This window comes from Megascapheus bottae, chromosome 15, assembly GCF_031878675.1.
Source record: "Megascapheus bottae isolate mThoBot1 chromosome 15, mThoBot2.hap1, whole genome shotgun sequence".
NCBI lineage: Eukaryota > Metazoa > Chordata > Mammalia > Rodentia > Geomyidae > Megascapheus > Megascapheus bottae.
Window position 1 is genome coordinate 18,716,281 of NC_143523.1, and position 19,092 is coordinate 18,735,372.

Genomic DNA, 19,092 nt, shown 5'->3' on the forward strand with positions numbered 1-19,092 from the left:
CAGCCACAGCAAACAAATCTCACCAAATGGGGTGATGAGCCACAGGCAGCCACGTTAGGGAAATGGCAAAAGGCTAACTTTGTTTTCCAAATTGCTTTTGTTTATCATCAGCAGTTATGACATCACCTTCCTCGCCAAGCTGGAACACTCAACAGAATCCCTGAGTTCTTCACTGGATGCTGCTATCTGGTACCCAGTGCTAAATTAAATCAAGTATTTTAAGGTTCATTTACTCAAATCTATTAGGCACGCCGACACATTTATTAAGCCAGACCTTGGCTAATCCCAGCAAATTGGCCATTCAGAGCCATACAAATTCAGCCGGCCAGTCAATTGACTTCTCTGCCTCTTCTTTGTCGCAGCTGCAGCCCTTGGAATAATACCTCGTGCCCAGCTTAGGCGGTGAGTTACTTCCCTTCCTATGAAGAAGCCTTCATGTGAGAAAGGTCAGGTATTCCCAACTGAGCCCAGCAAGAAACCAACAAAGCTCTGAGGAACTACTTTGTTAGAAGACTTCTGCTTGGCGAAGGGAATTGGGAACTGCAGGGGATTCTTTTCATGCAGACCCCACTGGTTTTCCACAGAGGGGAAGTCACAAGTGTGCTATCCATCACACAAGCCCTACATTGTTGTGAAAGCTGCTGTTCCCAAATTGGGCAGACTCCTCCATCCTGATGCTTGCCTAACTTGAGACCTCCAGTAGATCATACACTAATGCACTGTAAGTGCTTATCATATAGTAGAAAAGGCAGAATATGTACACATGTGTATATAATGTATATTTATACATATATGTAATCCAATACATAATGAATATATATAGACATGCAGAATTATCATGCTTAGAACCCTGTCAAAATGACAACCACACACAGAAACAAGAAGAAAAATAGCATTCATAGCTAAGTTATGATTAGGCATTAATGTGAAAATTTTAAGTGAGAAATCTTTATCTTAAATGTACACACACATACTAAAATACACACAAAAATTCTTGGAAAGTATTGGACATCCAAAAATATTAATGTCCATGAGTCTGGTTCTATCCCTTAACCTACTACCTAACTCTAATTTAGCATCCTCTTTTTTTTAATTTACTATACATTCATTAATGGGCCTTGCCGTTGCTAGGCAAGCGGTCTATTTCTTGAGCTATGTCCTTTGTCCCTTTTGCTTTAGTTGTTACAATAAAATAAAGGTCTTGATTATTGTCCCCAGGGCCAGCCTCAGACTGATCTTGTTTCTTCTTAGTGTACCCAGTATTCAAACTCTTACATTTAACAACAATATTAACAGTATTTCCTAACCTCCCATCATTCATTTCTTTCTTCTATCTTCTTTCTTTTATTTATTTATTTATTTATTTATTTATTTATTTATTTATTTATTTTGCCAGTCCTGGGCTTGAGCTCAGGGCCTGAGCACTGTCCTTGGACTTTCTCAAGGCTAGCGCACTACCACTTGAGCCTCAGCACCACTTCCTGCTTTTTTTCTATGTATGTGGTACCGAGGAATCGAACCCAGGTCTTCGTGCATGCTAAGCAAGCACTCTACCACTAGGCCAAACTCCCAGCCCTCTTCTGTCTTCTGTGAAGTGAATCTTCTACTTTGTCTTGCCGGATCAGTCCATATAGAGCCCAACCATTTCCAAGACTCAGATCTCCTTTTTCTCACTCAGCCTCGAGTTTCCTGCTTCTTCTGTGGCCATCTTAAGATCAGTTTCAAACACGACTCACTCTGTAACCCACAAAGCCTGCATCCATTCCTCCCTAGGTTGTTTGAAATGGCCAGCATTCATTCATTCCTACTGCCTTCCTCTCTTGTGTCTTAGTTGTTAACCTCATGTTATCAAATAGACTTCATTTTTTGAAGGCAACGATGGAATTTATACTGCTTTGTATTCTCTACAACATCAAGTACAAAATACAATTCCTGAAAAGGATCCATGGTGGGCCTGATGCAATTTCACACACTCCACTGAGAGGTTTGTAGGCATGAAAGCCAACATCTGGATCAGGAATGGTTGCTCTTTTCTATTTACGTCCGTATCATACATGCTCAGCGATTACTGCATGTGTGTTCACCATTCCTTCTCACCTAGAATGTTGCCTTTTGGAAGGCAGGGATAATGTTGTACTATGTTACCAGTATCAAGATAAGGGTTGGTTTTAAACTGTGTGTAAAGGGAATCAGCTCTCTCTTTTAAATAAACAAACTTAAAGGTTGATTTAATTTAACTGCTTGAGTGAATCAATCAGTCTCTCTCTCCCATGCATGTACATGCATATATGCATATGCACACACACATGCACACACACATACACACACACGCATACACACACACACACACACACACACACACACACACACACTCTAAAACATGCCCATCCAAGGTTATAAACCCAAATGCATTCCTTTTACAAGTATGATCATTTCTCTTTGGTCAGTGTTGTTCTGATGATTAAATACAATAATGTATACTAAGTGCCGACTACAAAGCCAATTCTAAGGATAAAAAATTGATATTTCTTTTACAGAGAAATGTGGTAGTGAATGGGAACTAAATAAGTCTTACATCACAGCATTCTCAATGAACCCAAAGATATTCATTTTGTTCTTGCCACTCAATGATGGTGCTTATCGGATCAAGTATTTTCCACTTTCATGGGTTTCAAGAATGGTGCTAATAAAATGTACTAATGAAAATGTATTCCTTTCAAACAGAACAAACACTTATTTTACACAGGAATGTAATCTGTAGAACAAGGTTACATTTGTCACCTAGATATCCATTGTATTAGTGCAAATGACTAACACAACAGTCTAATATTTCCAATGTTTAGATATCTTCTAAGTGACTCATAACATCTTAACATAATCATCAAAGCAATAATCAATGATAGTTACTACCGCTGTTCTGCAGACAGTATAATTAATAAAACTAATATTCAAAGAAATTAAATGGTTTTGCTAAAAGTATAGAGAACAGAAGAATCTGCCTGGATTAGAACCTATGATTATCTTATTATAAAAATCCACTTTGTAACTCACTGATTACCAGTATCCCATGCCTATAATCCTACCTATTCAGGAAGCTGGAGCCTAAAGATTGTAGCTTAAAGCCAACCCCAGCAGGAGAGCACATAAGCCTCCAATTAACCACCAAAAACCTGGAAGCAGAGCAGTGGTTCAAGTGGCAAAAATGCTAGTCTTGAGCAGAAAAAATTCAGGGAATTCAATATTCAAGTCCTGAATTGAAGTCCTAGGAAAGGCACCAGGAAAATTCCACTTTATTCTCTCTAGACATGCTAGAGAGACATGCTAGAACATTACCACTTGAACCACAGCACCACTTTCAGCTTTTTCTATGTATGGGATACCAAGGAATAGAACCTGGGTCTTTGTGCATGTTAGGCAAGCCCTCTACCACTAGGCCAAACTCATGGCCCCGTTAATTTTTTTAAAAAAAGACTCCCAAACTATAATGACAATAGGTAATCTTAAAACAACTCTAGACAGTCCAGTGGCTCACATCTCTGTATTGTCATTCTTAAGTACTTACACTACCCATGAAGTGGTATTTAATATAGGATATTATTAATTTAAATGTGTATTGCAATTCTAGGGAGCTATAAATGAAGCTTTAAAAACAGTTCAAGTGATATACTAAAAGGGGAAAAATCAATAATGACCCAGTTGAACTCTACAATCCAATCAAGCCACCTTATGTAATTAATAGACACACATAGATAAACTTATTAAAAAGTGCAGAATACATATTGGATTCAAGTTCACAAAGAACATCACTCAGAGTAGACCACATAATTGACCACAAAACATATAGTACTTAGATATAAATCTAATAAAATATATGTATGCTTTTTAGAACTTTAACTATAGATATGGTGAATAAAATCAAAGAATAACTAAACAGAGAAATATCCATGTTCGTGAATAAAATGACAAAATAGTCAAAAGGTTAGATCTTGGCTACTTTATGTATAGATGTGATGGAATCCGAAGTGAAAATCCAATAAGTTACTTAGGAAATATAAATGAATGTATATTCTACATTTATAGGGAAATGCAAAAAAACCTATAATATCCAACTCAGTATGGAAAGGTAAATGAATATGTGTACCTAACTCCAGGATACACAATAAATCTATAGTAATCAAGGAAGTATGACATTAATGACAGAAAAGAAAAATAGATGAATAGAAGAGTCAGAATGTATCCCTGTGCTCTCTGACAAAAAAGCAAAAATTTCTCGAAAATCTGGATTTGCATGTGCCAAAGAAAATGAATCTAACCATATACATTACATAAAAACCATCTACATTCATTAAAATGAATTCTAAACCTATATATGAAGCCCAGAACTTCTAAATTCTAGAAGATAGCACAGGAAAAAAAGTCATATAGCCTTGCAATGACAATGAATTTTTAGATAAAACACTCAAAGCACAAGCTATGAAACAAACAATTGATAAGATGGACTTCATTCAAATTAAACTTTTGTGCTCTGAAAAACTAATATTTAGGAAAATGAACAGACAAATTACTGACTGCATGGAAATGAGATATCAGGATTATTATATAAATATAAAAAGAAGTATTTACAGTAAAACCTAGAACAAACTACATTTGTAATGGGCAAAAAGAAAACTCACTGAAGATCTATAGAACAGATATATTCTCCATATATTACACCATCAAAGAAACTCAAAATTGGACCCTTTTACAATGGTTGAAATCTGGAGTATGACACATCTAAATGGAATTGGGGGAATGTAGAAAAACAGGATTTCTCCTTGCTAGTGGGAGTGCAAAATGGTGTGAGCAGTTTGGAAGATGGATTTATAGCTTCTTACAGAATCAAACATGTTGCTACAACACGATCAAATAATCATACTTTGGAACTTATTCAAAGGACATGACAACTTGAACAAGATGGTTAGAGCAACTTTATTTGTAATTGTCAGCAATTGGAAGTGACCGAGTTATCCTTCAGTGGAGATCTAGATAGTGGAATATTATTTACCAACAACCTGAAATGAAGCCAGGCACTAATGGCTTATACCTATAATCCTAGCTACTCAGGATATTGAAACCTAGAGGATTTCAGTTTGAAGCCAGCTAGGACAGACAAGTGCTTAAGGCTCCATTTCCAAAATAAACAGCAAAAATCAGGGCTGGAGATGTGACTCAAGTGGTAGAGCACCAACTGAGCAAGCAAGCAAGCCAAGCAAACCAAGCAAGCTAAGCAAGAAAGAAGCCCTAAGTAGAAACTCTGAAACTGGGAAAGAAAAGGAGGGAGGGAGAGAGTAAGGAAAGGAAAGAAAATAGAGGGGGAGGGAATGGGGGAGAAAAGAAAAGGAAAAAAAGGGATAAAGGAAAGAATGAAAGTGAGGAGCGTAGAAAAATATATATCTATGTTTTTGATGAACCTGTGCTAGCCATTTGCATTTTTGAATTTGTATTGAATTTGTATTTTCTTTAACTCGCCTTTCTGCTTCTGTATACTTGCTTGCTATAACCTTGAGGAAGGTAACAGCAGTTCTTGTGACTAATCTACAACCACCCACTCGCCCTTGAGCCCCAGACACTCCCGGATCTGGAGCATGAGTTACCCTCTGAAAGGGAGTATACACATTCCAGACCCTCCACCTAGGCCTGGAGCTAGAGATAGTTGCCATCTGGCATCTACAAGGTCGGACTTGCAGGGGTCAGCAAACTAGGGCAAATATCAATCAATCGCAAGCCCATTATCATGGAGATAAAACCATCCTCCTAGAATCACCATAGGGGCTCCGTCCAATCAGTTCAAAGCACGACAGCCCTCTAACCTGACCAGTGATTAGCCTCCGCCCCTTTCCCATTTTGTGTTGTGCCAATCATTGCTAGAAGTTTGGTATGAATTTTCCCACATGGTGTATTGATTTGTTGCTAATGCTTGCTGGGGCCTTCCCCCTACCAAAGAATGTATAAAAGGTGCTGTAATTTTGGGCTTGGGGCCTCTGGTCTGCACTCAATTATCAGTGCGCAGAGACCCGTGCTGGAGCTCCTCAATAAACGACTCATTGCAGTTTGCATTGATCTTTGGCCTCTGGCGATACTTCTGGGGGGCTTCAAGTTTCTGGGCATTATAAAAGAATTAAAGAACATTAATTTAATTGAGGAATCCTGCTCTATCATGGAATTCCTGTCACTCTTGAAATAGGCACTTCTATCATCAGGTACTCAGGGTAGGGACCACCTAGAAAATCCAGTGTTCGAGTGTTGAGTTTCTTATTCTGAGAGAGAGAAAGCTCAATGCCTTGCCTACAAACTTTAAGTTTTATACAATACAGGGTAGCTGTTGGTGAGGATTCTTTAAGTGTGTTATAACACAACCTACATTTAGATGTCCAGTTCACTTTTGACAGTCAGGATCCCTGAATCTCAAGATGCCAAGTAAATTTTTTGCTATTGCATGAGTAGTTAATGGGAAGGCCAGGATTAAAGAAAATGGAGAAAATGCAATTTAGAAGTCTTGATTGGAGGAATAAGAGGATGTAGGTTTATAGAGTGTCTCAAAGTACTTTGTCCTTCCTCAGCCTTACTCAAATATCCCCTATTAAAGAAATGGACTCATAGAGGGAGGCTATCTCTTATTCAGCTCTGTGGGTTCTTAACATCATGAAGCCCCTGACACTGAATCAGAAGCAGCAGTGCTGGAGGTTTCAGTGCAGTTCAACGTGGATACCGATCAGAAAAGGCCAAACCTTTGTGCTGTTGCCGAACCACCAGAAGTATGTAAGGGTCCCCAGCTGACTAGGCCACACGACTGCACTGATATTTACTTCTTTATTTCTTATGGCAACAAATGGGACTCGAAGGTGGACGTGTTCCACAGGACCTAAAGGAATAGGAAAAGAAAGAACCAAAAGTCAGTTCATATATCCTCAGAACAAGCTAGCAAACATTACCACACTCTAGATTTTTCATCTTCATCTCAATGATCACCCCTAAAATAAAGTAATAACGACAATGACCACAAACTCACAAGTGCTAGGAAGAGTGTTCTGCAAAGGAAGTCTTGCTAGCACTATTTACCATAGCGAAGATATGAAACCAACGCAGATGCCCCTCAGTAGATGATTAGATCAACAAGATGTGGTACTTATACACAATGGAATTCTTATGCTGCCATCAGAAAGAATGTCATTGCCCCATTTGTAAGGAAATGGAAAGACTTGGAAAAAATCATATTAAATGAAGTAAGCCAGACCCAAAAGAACATAGGCTCAATGGTTTCCCTCATTTGTAATAATTAGTACACATCTAGGACTCTCCTAGCAGAGGATCACAATAGCTCAAAACCTAGGTACATAAGATCATATAGGATGAGACTAAATGAAATGATCTTTAGGATATGGAAACAAGAACTTTATCTTGTGTGATTGTTGTTCTTAATGTACTATGTCATTTCTCTTCTCTTTTTTTGCCCTTTGGTTAATTTCATATTGTTACTGTATCTGACTTTGTTACCTGGTATGTTGTATATATGTTTAATTGTTTATTTGAAATAGGAAAGGGGGGGGAAACAAGATGATTAGGAGGGTATGAGGGGAGGGAAATGGGTCAAAAAACATGAGAAGGGATATCAATGTGTGAGAAATACTGCACCCACTACCTGGTGAATGTAACTGTAATCGCTCTACACATTACCCTGACAATAAAATAAAGGAAGTCCTGCTGCACAGAGGGGATTCAAAGCAGGTTCAGCTTTCTTGAGTGATATCCAAACTTAATTTATGTATGGGAAACCATCCTAGCGAGAGTGTTCATTGTGTATTGCAATCCAAGGACAAAGCTATACCTTAGTAAAAAATAAGAAGAGAAACAACAGTCTGTTTCATGTTTGATCATTAGACCTGTCTAGAGATTTGGGTTCAAAGCACTGTCTGAACTTCAACACCTGCAGAACTGAGTCAGATGCTGGAAAAGCCAGTTCACAAAGTGGGAAAAAGACAGGTTCCAAATGCCAAGTTGCAAAATAATAAACCTTCTTCCTCTATTTCTCCCAAAGAACTGATGCAAGCAGCATTTAATGCTACACCAGCAAATAAGAGAGTAATCCACAAACATTCCCAGGCAGAAGTGAGATTTTAATTTCATTGAGTGACAAAACAAAATGAAAAATTACAAGTGCTAGGATGAACAAATGTAGCAGTGACAGACTCCATAGACACTATATTGAAAAATGAACTACATACCCAATGGATGGGGATGGAAGGAAAAATTGGCAGACAGCAAAGGAAGGGGCAATGTCATTCTTTCTGATGGCAGCATAAGAATCCCATCGCATATAAGTACCACATCTTCTTGATCCAATCATCTATAAAATGTACTCTTTATCTGACTTATATAACTGTAAGCCCTTTGTCCATCACCTTTACAATAACAATAAAAGTGCATTAAAAATTTAAAAATATCATGAGTATGCCAGTTTGGGAGATAGGTCTGGTATTTTTTCCAACTCTGAGGGCTTTTTTGCCTCCAGTGATTTGAGTCAATGTGGTTGACCCCTGGAGAACATCCTGTTAAGTGAAATAAATCAAACCTAGAATGAGGAAAGCCAGACATCTCATTCACATGTGTAATCTAGGAATGCTGGACTCACAAAAGCATGAAGTAGCATGGTGATTCCCAGAGAACAATGGAGCTGGGATGGGTTAAATGATGCTCCAAGGATTTTAAATTGCAGTAAAATAGGAAGACCAAATTTAATGGATACATTGTACTGTGATGGTTATGATCACTTAATTGTAATTTTGAATATCATCACAAATAGATTTTGACTAATCGCACCAGAAAAACAAAGCATGAGAGGTTAATGCATGCTAATTAGCCCCAATAAACTACTCCATTATATATATATATATATATCATAACACCATATTGTACATAATAAATGTACTCAATTTCTCTAAATTAAAAAGCTTAATGAAGCAAAAAAATTTAAGAATCTATGTAACCCACAGCCAGAAAATACTTTCTACCTATAGCTCTTTGACATGACGACAGAGATATGGCACCTTAAGACAATCCCAGCAAATAATTTCAACCTTGTCACTTCATATACATTTGGCTGAAGGTTTGATTATTCCAAATGAACAAATTTATGTTATTTTTGTATGATATGCTGGAAATCAATTAAAGAAGATAGAGTGTGAAAAAATACTGCTACCTCCAAAGCTTTGTTTTTAATAATTTACCTGACTATTTCCTCTCCATTACTCGCATGCTCTGATCAATGAGGAAGAGTGAAGCTAGTGGGAGTGGGTGTTGGGGGGGGAGGGGGCAGGGGAGTCTTCTGACTATCCCACACTCTAAGAAGGATATAAGAAACCTGGTTTCAGGGTGGCTGTTTGGCCTAGTGGTAGAGTGCTTGCCTAGCATGCATGAAGCCCTGGGTTCAATTCCTCAGTACCACATACACAGAAAAAGCTAGAAGTGGTGCTGAGATCTCAAGTGGTAGGATATTAGCTTTGAGGAAAGCCCAAGAACAGTGGTTAGGCCCTGAGACCAAGCCCCAGGACCGGCAAAAAAAAAAAAAAAAAAAAAAAAAGCCTGGTTTCCCACAAGAATTCCATAGCACCTTTCTCCACTTTCTCCAGGCTGAGTTCACACCTCCTACCCTCTTACTCCTCCTCTTCTTCTGAGGCCTCTTTTGCCCAAAGTCATTGTTTTCGTTCTCATTGAGATTCCCTCCAAAAGAATGAAGTTCCATCCCTCGTCACCCTGGTTTTACCACAGCTTAGCCATGTTCTACCATGGCTGGAGGCCCTAGAAAGTCTTCTCAGCTTTCTCTCACTTGGGGGCCTTGATGAGTCAGGGCTGACACTGTAGGACTGAGGCCAAGGGCACAAAGAAAATAGGGGGAACACAGATTGCATTTTGTGTTCTCTCTAAATTCATATCAGATATCAAAAGAATAGGACTTCATAAAGTGACCAACATGGTGAGATGAATCCCTGCTTCAGGTCAAGTACGTTTGCTTAGAAATAATTCTAAGAAACCATATCTCTCTTTTTGAAAGGTTTTTTGTTAGGGTGACATAGAGAGGATTTACATGCGTAAGGTAGTGAGTACACTTCCTGTAGAACATTGTTACCCCCTCCCACGTTTCTCTCCCACTTCCCTCCCAATGCCCCTCTCCAAGTTGTAAAGTTTGTTTCCAACATATTTTTTGTGAGTATCGTTGTTGCATTGGTTCGCTCTTTGCCCTTTGTCTCATCATTTCCTTGTTCCCCTTCCCTTCCCTAATGCAGATAAACATATATATATATACATATATATGTTTTATATATGGGTTTATACGTGTATATATACATACGTACATACATATTACACTGGGTTTCAAAATCAACTACAGTGACAACAGCAGATAAACCATAGGAGGGAAAGAAAGAAAAAGGAAATACCGATAGTCCTAACAGAGGATCACAATGGCTCAATAGCTATGTACATATGGCCACATAAGATGAAATGAACCCCAAGATATGGAAACAAGAGATTTTTCTTTGTAGTGGTTGTTTTTAATGTATCTGTTTTAAAGTAGCTTTTAAAGGCAAAGATCCTAAGCCTGATCCAGACTTCCAGGAAGTAGCCAGAAGAGAGCTGGAGCAGATTTAGGAAAGAATGCCACAAACTCCTAAAATCCTCCCTGTCAGAGAGTGCCCATTTTGATGGAAATCTAATAATCTGCTCGAGATTGGTTATTACGGGCAGCTAACAACTACTTTTGTTAGCTAATGGCCCAAGGTGAGGCCAAGAGCAGTTTCCAGGATCATAACTGTCTGGTAAATGCATCCATGATTGATTTGGAGGGAATTATGAGCACGATAAAAGTTTCAAGGAACATTTCCTCCTTTGTGCATATAACCCACAGTATAAACCTGTTCCTTGCTGATTTTTTTTTTTTTTTGGTTTTGGGGGTTTGGGCTTCACACCTGCAGACAAGGCCAAATCTTAACAAAATCAGAAGCATGAGTGGGACAATTTCTTGTCCACAGTGCAAAGGAATACATAATGTCCCTTTTCTTTGTCTTTATTTTCAATTCCAGCAGAAATGTCAAGCAGAAAGTTATTAGGAAGTACTAGTAATTATAATTATGATAATAACAGGTAGCTATCAGTAAGCTGTGCAGAAAATTGTTAACTTAAACCTGAAATTATTGTCTTTAGAAAAAGTTTGCATGAGGAGCTGGCTCTCAGCTGGTGACTGGGAACTTAGTTCTTGGACTGATCTTGTTTAAGAGTTAACTAGTAAGAGTATGCAATGTTGGCTAACTGTTCTTGCAAACGGTATAACTGGTTCTGAATACCTGCTTGTTGGAAGTTTGGAGTTCTGTTTTATACTAGGCAAGACAGTAACTGATCTGCCCCAAATGAAAGGGAATCTCTACTGAGTTTCTCTGGTAACCAGCTCTTATGCTGTCACCATTCATTGCATAAAGAATAGATACACACTGAGTGACTCCATGGGGAAAGAATTTACACCTAGTTTTGCCTGGACTTTGTCCCTTGAGCTTTTCCCTTCTGCTGACTTTACTTTATATGCCTTTGCTGGAATAAACCATGGTCAGGAATGAAGCTATGAGTTAAATTCTGATTCCTTCCAGTAAATTATCTAATCTGAAAAATGGTGGAAAGGAGAGGGCCCCCAAAGTATACACATTATCCAATTTGATTCCCACAGCCTCCTTATATGCTCTTGAGTCTAGTCTTATCAATACTTGCCATTCCATCTCATCTCTTCATCACCCCCTACCCAGGATTCTGACTTGGTGATTCCACAAGAAAATGACTGTAATTGACATGTGAATGAAGATAATCATCATTTTACCTACCTGTAACTCATTCTTTGCAGAACCTCCCCACTCCCAAACAGAATGCAAATTCTTCAAAGCTAAGACCATATTTTTCTTTTATTGCTGAGCCTTCAAAGCATAACAAAATACTTTGCTCATCTTAAAAATTCCATAAATACTTGATTAAATTAATAAATGAATAGGGGTTTTATTTGTATTTATTTATTTATTTATTTATTTTGTAGTTACAAGAGCCCTCAGAAACAAGTCGTACTCTGAATCAAATCATTTAAAGTTAGAGTTTAATAAACTCAAGAAAAATATAATTTATCTCAAGGTTATATAGACTGGCATTTTTACAGGCATAATTAATCTACAATCTATGTTTCCTTCCATATATTTTATATTTCTGTAATAGGAAACTAGGTAGTTTACACTATACCAGAAAACCTCTTAGATGTGGGTTGTTTACTAAGTGGCCTAACACACTATCATTGAGTTAGCAATAGAAAAAGAATTCCATATAGGCTGGGACCAGGGGTTTACACCTGTAATCCTAGATACTCAGGAGACTGAAATCTGAGGAACACAATTTGAATTCAGCCTGGGCAGGAAAGTCCATGAGTCTTTAATCTCCAATTAATCACCAGAAAACAGGAGGTGGTGTAGCATGGTTCAAAGTAAGAGAATGCTAGCCTTGAGCAAAAGAGCTCAGGGAGAGAGCCTATGCCCGGAGTTCAAGCTCTACAATCAGCCAAAAAACAAACAAACAAAAAAAAAAAACAAAAAAAAAACCCAGACATGTGAAAGGGTATCAATGTATGTGAATTAATGCATCTTCTATCTTGAAAATATCATGTAACCCTTCTATTAATTACAATAAAAATATATGAAAAAAACACACCACCACCACCACCAACAACAACAAACAAAACCCTCTCTGTAGTTAAGCTTTCAAAACTTGATGTTGCAGCACATGTGACAGCTTATTGGAAAACAACTATGAAGAACACAATATGCTTTTTTTTTCTTTACCACATTTTTACTTTCTGCCTTTTCAGTTACCCCAAGTCAAGCACAGACTGAGAGACTAAATGGTAAGCTCCAGGAATAAACACTTTTTGGGGGGCCAGTCCTGGGCTTGAGCTCAGGGCCTGAGGACTGTCCTTGGATTTTTCTCAAGGCTAGAGCTCTACCACTTGAGCCTCAGCACCACTTCTGGCTTTTTCTAAGTATGTGGTACCAAGGAATTGAACCTGGGTCTTTGTGCATGCTAGGCAAGCACTCTACCACTAGGCCAAACTCCTGGCCCTAGCAATAAACACTTTATACATTCAAATTATACAACACTCTTACAAGATGAGATCTCACATGATCTCTCTCTATTCTTCCTGGGGCACAAATCATCATTATGCTTCGTATCCCCATGATGTATCGGCAGCCGGCCACAGAACGTATTTCTAGGGTTTGGTACTATCTTTGTTTCCAGGCATCTGCTAGATCTTAGAATATATATTAACATAGATAATAAACAACTGTTGCTAAAAGAAGAATCACAGAAACCTGAAGAACATGAATATCACTGATCAAGATAAAGAAATCAAATGCCGGCCACATTATCAACAGTTCCTTGACCCGCCATTCTGTGAAATGGCAATATTCATTTTCCTGCTTCTAGGAGTCAAGTCTCACAATAGCTAATATACAAAATTCACCTGGCACCACCATAAACAGTTTGGAACTTTTAGCTGAAGTGTTTGCATAGCCAATAGCAATGAAGTCATCTCTAGAAATAATCCAGGTAGTTTGGAAATTCCTTGTATTTGTTTATAGCAAAATAAACCTGAAATGATTTGAGGTGTATGAATTAAGTTGTTTACACATTCAATTCTCTTTTAAAATGATCTAAACATCCATTTCTGTAATCCTTCTTTGTTTTCTTTTCTCCAACAGAGATAATAGTTTAGTTTGATTTGTGCAATCATCACTCATAATAGCTTGAAAATGAACCCGTGGTCATCAGTCTGACAAGGTTCCACTTAAATATTCTCGGGATTGTCCAGACTACAAGAAAGAGACGTGTACATTCTATTCTCAGTGTGTGTCAGAAATGTGTGATGCTGGAAAGGAGAGGCTCGCTACTCAGACTTTCAAGATACTGTCCACTGCACTGCCAGGACACGCTGAATCACGGATTAGTATACAACTCAGTCTTTTGGCTTGAGTCATTATAATGGCTGCACTGAACCTGACCTCAGCTCTGGATCCCAGCAATCTGGCCAGAAGGACTGGGCGACTAGGAACAGGGAGAAGGGGCTTCTCAGGGTACTTACACACCACGTGCAGGAAGAGGACCGCGGTGTCGGAGCCCAGGTTGTTCTCTGCATAGGCCGTCACCTGGAAGATGCCTGCACTCTTATACACATGCTTGATGCCATCCTCGATGGGGCTGAAGTTAGCATAGGACACAGCAATCCCATCCCCAAAGTCCAGCTGGATGTTTGTCCTTTGGAGATCACCCTACAAGAAAACAGCAGATGATCTGGGACCATTCACAAGTTCTCGCTTGATTTTGAGGGAATACTTCTTTCAAATGTGACAGCAGAACTCCCTGAATACCTACTGTGTTTCCCATGGACAAAACACCTCAGAAAAATCACCTTACTCCTATCTAATACTCACAGGGCACTATGGGCACATACTTACTGCATCTGAGATGGCAGGATACTAGTGACAGTGGATAAGTTAAAGTGTACCTGAACTTTGGAGGGAGAGAGATCAAGGGCTTCCTGATCCTATTATGTACAGGGTTTATGCTGTGTCACAGTGAGAGTGATAATCGTAAATGAAGTATTTACAAAGTTCCATATGCAGTGCTGAACAATCACCTCATAATGCTGTTTTGTAGGAAATATTATTATTCTAAAGTGGTAACTAAAAAAATAATAATAAAGTAACTTGATCTAAATCACATAGCTAGTAGCACAAGATGTAAGTTTAGAATGAGCTTGAGGCCCAAACAAAAACTGTGGATGAAGAAGAACATTATCAACTTCTTGCATACCAAAAGAGATGATGGAATAAAGAGACAAATGCATTTTCTAATCACGATCCAATCCTCTGCCCAGAGACTGTGCATTTGTCCCAATGTCATATTCTCTCTCTCCCCAAGAAGTGAATGAAATATGGAAAGATGCTCTCCTCATCCCCATATGCAATGTAAACTCCACATAAGTTTAGAAATATAAATTGAAGTGGAAATGAACCCAAGGTGATTCAAATGGATTAGATTGTGGCTCTTCATAGCCATTCAAGGAAAGGTTTTTATATATATCTGGTCATGAAAATGCCCTTGTAGAAATATGATAATGACCGTCTCTGAATCTTAAAAGTCCTTTCATTCAAGTGCTGGATGTAGAGTGAAGGTGGAGGAATCTGTCAAGTCAGGATAAGGACCCTGTCCTATCTGCTGTGGTTCTGACTTTAAAGGCTTCTGAGGGCTCATACTTGTAAAAAAAAAAAAATCCTCTTAGTGCTTGTCTGTCTTTCCATGATCTCCAGAGCATAGCGTAATTTGCATATAAATTTAGAGGGCATTGTCAATCAGGAGAGCTCTCCAGCTCCACCAACTCGGTAAAGAGGACAAGAAAAGTTCCTGGTTTGGAAAGAAGAGAAGCTGCTCACACAGGGAGCAAGAAGCAGTCAACAGAGCTAATTTCACCCTGGCATGACTGAATACCATTGGCTTGCATTGCCTGGTTGCAAAAGATACTAAGAAAATAAAGGCAACTAATGCAAGATTTCTCACAAAGGTAAGTTTCCGGCATTGCAATCATCTCCCGCTTTCCTCATACTCGCACTTTCAAGACCCTTTCAAAGCTTGTGGGTTTTTCTAATCAGTGAGGCTAAGGGCTAGAATGAAATAATAGAGGGCCTTCAAAGCTTCAGATATAACTTGGATGTCCTTGTTCCAGCAGTTTGCAGATGGTGGTTTTATGGTATACACATTTCCTAAGCAAGCCCTCGGGGGGATTCCTGAAGAACACATCTAAACCTCCATGTGGGAGGCACAAGTGGACCCCAGGGCTGGGCTGGAGGAAGGAGGCCCTCCTGAGCCTCGTGATCCTGTCAGCTTTCTCTCCCAAAGTCTGCTTCTCACCTCGAATGACTGCAGCTGTCTGGGAACTGCAAGATCATTTGTTTCATGCCTGGCTTGGAATGGCCAGTAAGTGAGTCCTGACAGCAGAGGCCCAGGTAGACACTTACCTCCTCCATGAGGATGATGAAGGTTGCATTGTGCCCTTGCTCAGCCACCAGACGTCCATCCGTTGTCACCACATGGAGACCTCGAGGGGCTTTTCCAGGGCACAACTGAGCCTTGGCTGAGTACTTTTCCCTTAGTCCATCTGTGCAGTTGTTGGACACAATCCTCCGGTACCTAAAGAGAATGAACAATTGACAGTGGCGTGGTTTGACTGTGTGTGTGTGTGTGTGTGTGTGTGTGTGTGTGTGTGTGTGTTTCAAAAAAGAGTAAATAAAATCGTGAAGCAACAGGAAGAAGCTACTCACAGCCATCCCTAAAATCTAAGTCTTGAAAAAGATAGCTATTTAAGAGGATAAACAAATGCTAAGGAACTGCTATCCCTCCATCTCAGGAAGAGTAGCTCCTTAAACATTATTATTGATCCCACCTGGTGAGTTGCAGGTCAGGTCAGTGTCTAAACCAGCCAAGAAAAATCAATGTCTGAGTCATACACAGAGAAGGAAGGGGATGCCCATTGCACTTGAGAAGCAGGGAAAGCAAGCTCCTTCTGTCAGGGAGAGGACTGTTCCTTCTCTCCAAGGTCATGGTACTAAAGCAGCAGACTTCTAATTTTCCTCAGTCGGGAGACCTCTTCGTGTCTACTGTCCATCTTGGGATACTATTTCCTCCCCTAATATGTGATCTGCCCTACTCTGGAGCCACTGAGCTCTTATAAAGCAGTTGTCTCTTGCTAATCTTTTGTTTTATCTGTTGCTTTGTCTACAACATAAATGTCAGATTAGGAACACAAGACTGAAACTCCTGTTCAATTCCCCTGGAGCAAAATTATTTTGTAGAGAAGATTAGCCTGGAAGTGCTTCCCTACAAAGCACCACAATCTGCCATGACACCAGCCATATTTGGTCACCTGTGATCCAACAGCTTGCCTACACAGGCAGAAGCCCCTGACTTATCACAGTAAGACTTCACTAGAAACAATATACCAGCTGGAATGCCAGGGGCTTATCTCTATAAACGTAGCTAGTCAGGAGGTTGAGATTGGGGAATTGTACTGCAAAGCCAGTTAAGCCAGACAAATCTGAGAGACTCATCTCCAATTAGCCAGCAAAGAGCTGGAAGTAAAGGTATGGCTAAAGTGCTAGAGTACCTGTTTCAAGAAAGAGGTTGCGGCTCTGAGTTCAAGCCCTAGTACTCATAACCAGCACACACACACACACACACACACACACACACACACACACACACACCCCAAACACCTAGAAAAAGTTGCATAAATGTGCGACCACCCCTATCTCCATTATCATCATCACCACTATCATTATTACCAGAGCATCTTTTTGTTGTTGTTATTTCTGGGGCTTAAGCTCAGGGACTGGGCAATACTGTCCTTGAGCTTTCTCAAGGTTACTATTCTACTATTTGAGTCACAGCACCGCTTTTGGCTTTTTCTGTGTATGTGGTACTGAGGAATCGAACCCAGGACTTTGTGCATGCTAGGCAAGCATTCTACCACTAGGCCAAAATCCTGGTTCCTCGCCATAGCATCTTGACTCCTTTCTCTATACCAGGAGTAATTCATCAACACATCTATGTTGTCTTAGAAAAAGAGAAAATTGGATATATCTTAAGTTCTACTAGTAGTAACCCAATACCTGACTTCCTCCTCAGATCCCAAGTGTGGACATCAACCCCAGACCTCCCTCCAGTGATTGCAATTTTGAGTGCAAAGTGGAGGTAGTTACTATCTCAGATGAAATTAAAACACATACTCTGATAGATTTACACTATTGTTCATGGTAATCTGAGATGTTTTTATTCAGTATGGATGCCATTTTCCATACTGCATGCTAAAATGGTAAACTTTTTAGTGTATCAGCTCAGAGAAAGATGCATTATTATTAAAATTAAAAGCGTTTTTAAAAAAGATTTTCATTATTAAAAGTTTTAGGGAAAACTTTAAAATATGATAAGACAGCTTAGAATTAAGTTGCTTATTATATATTTATAACATTATATATATTCACATGCCTAGTTCTTGTCATCAATGTAGTTAATCAAAAATTTTAATCAGTGTAGACTTGTTTGAGTGTCATTACCAGAATATATTTCATTTTTAACTAATGACAGATGTTTCAGTTGGTGCTATATCCTAATGTAAACTTTGCATCATCCAACCTCCTTGTTATCCTTAGTTGGCCATTATTTCAAGCTGTATTATGATTTATAATATAAACCAACATTGAAGAATTTGTAGATACTTATGGTAAATCCTTTACATAAGGGGAGTAAAAGGATCTTTCATTTTATCTTCCTGATTTATTTGGTTATTGCTTTGATGCATATAAGTTGCTAGCAATTGGATCCAATTGTAAAAGCCACAGGTTTCTGAGAGATTTCTTAATATAATTATTTTCCCATTATGCCCAATGGATCCTCTACTATATCCTTCTTCAAACACCCTAGTATTGTATTCTCTATCAAGATTTCTCCTTAAGTTTGAGCCATTTGAATGGTTTAAGTCTGAATCAGACTGCTACCTGTAATATCAAAACTTCTGGAACTCCAACCCAGGACCCAGGAATAAGCCTGAGTAGGATGAAATACTTGGTTCAATTTTTGTGGTTATCAGAGTTGCTGAGACCACTCAACTCACCTTTTCAACACTTTCATTTTCCCTTTGCAGATGCCAGATGGGTAGGTAACACCTCCCAGTGTGTGGCAAGTGGGTCAGGTCAAATTAAAAGGATACTGAGTTGGCAGAGATGGAAGAAGGCCCATTGGAAGAGGCATGACCGGCCTGCAGAGTGCCTTAGTCCCTGCTACTCATAGAGTGGTCTGAAGACCAACCGTCCCCACATCAGGAGGGAGTTCACTACAAGAGTAGAATCTCAACCTCATTTCTAATCTCTCAGGTCTGATGCAGCATTTTAACAAGATCCTCCGATGGCTGTGCAACCACGTTAGAAC

At 39.1% G+C, this 19,092-nt stretch overlaps 1 protein-coding gene across 1 annotated transcript in view; it reads right to left on the reverse strand.

Annotated features, from left to right (window-relative positions):
- Sorcs3 (sortilin related VPS10 domain containing receptor 3) overlaps positions 1-19,092 on the reverse strand; it is a 380,666-nt gene that overhangs the window by 21,854 nt on the left and 339,720 nt on the right. Inside the window, exons 18-20 of the mRNA XM_090345517.1 lie at positions 16,128-16,299; positions 14,195-14,381; positions 6,768-6,901 (exon numbers count right to left, since the gene is read on the reverse strand). Of these exons, the coding sequence (XP_090201643.1) occupies positions 6,768-6,901; positions 14,195-14,381; positions 16,128-16,299 (493 nt within the window). The remainder of the gene's footprint in view (positions 1-6,767; positions 6,902-14,194; positions 14,382-16,127; positions 16,300-19,092) is intronic.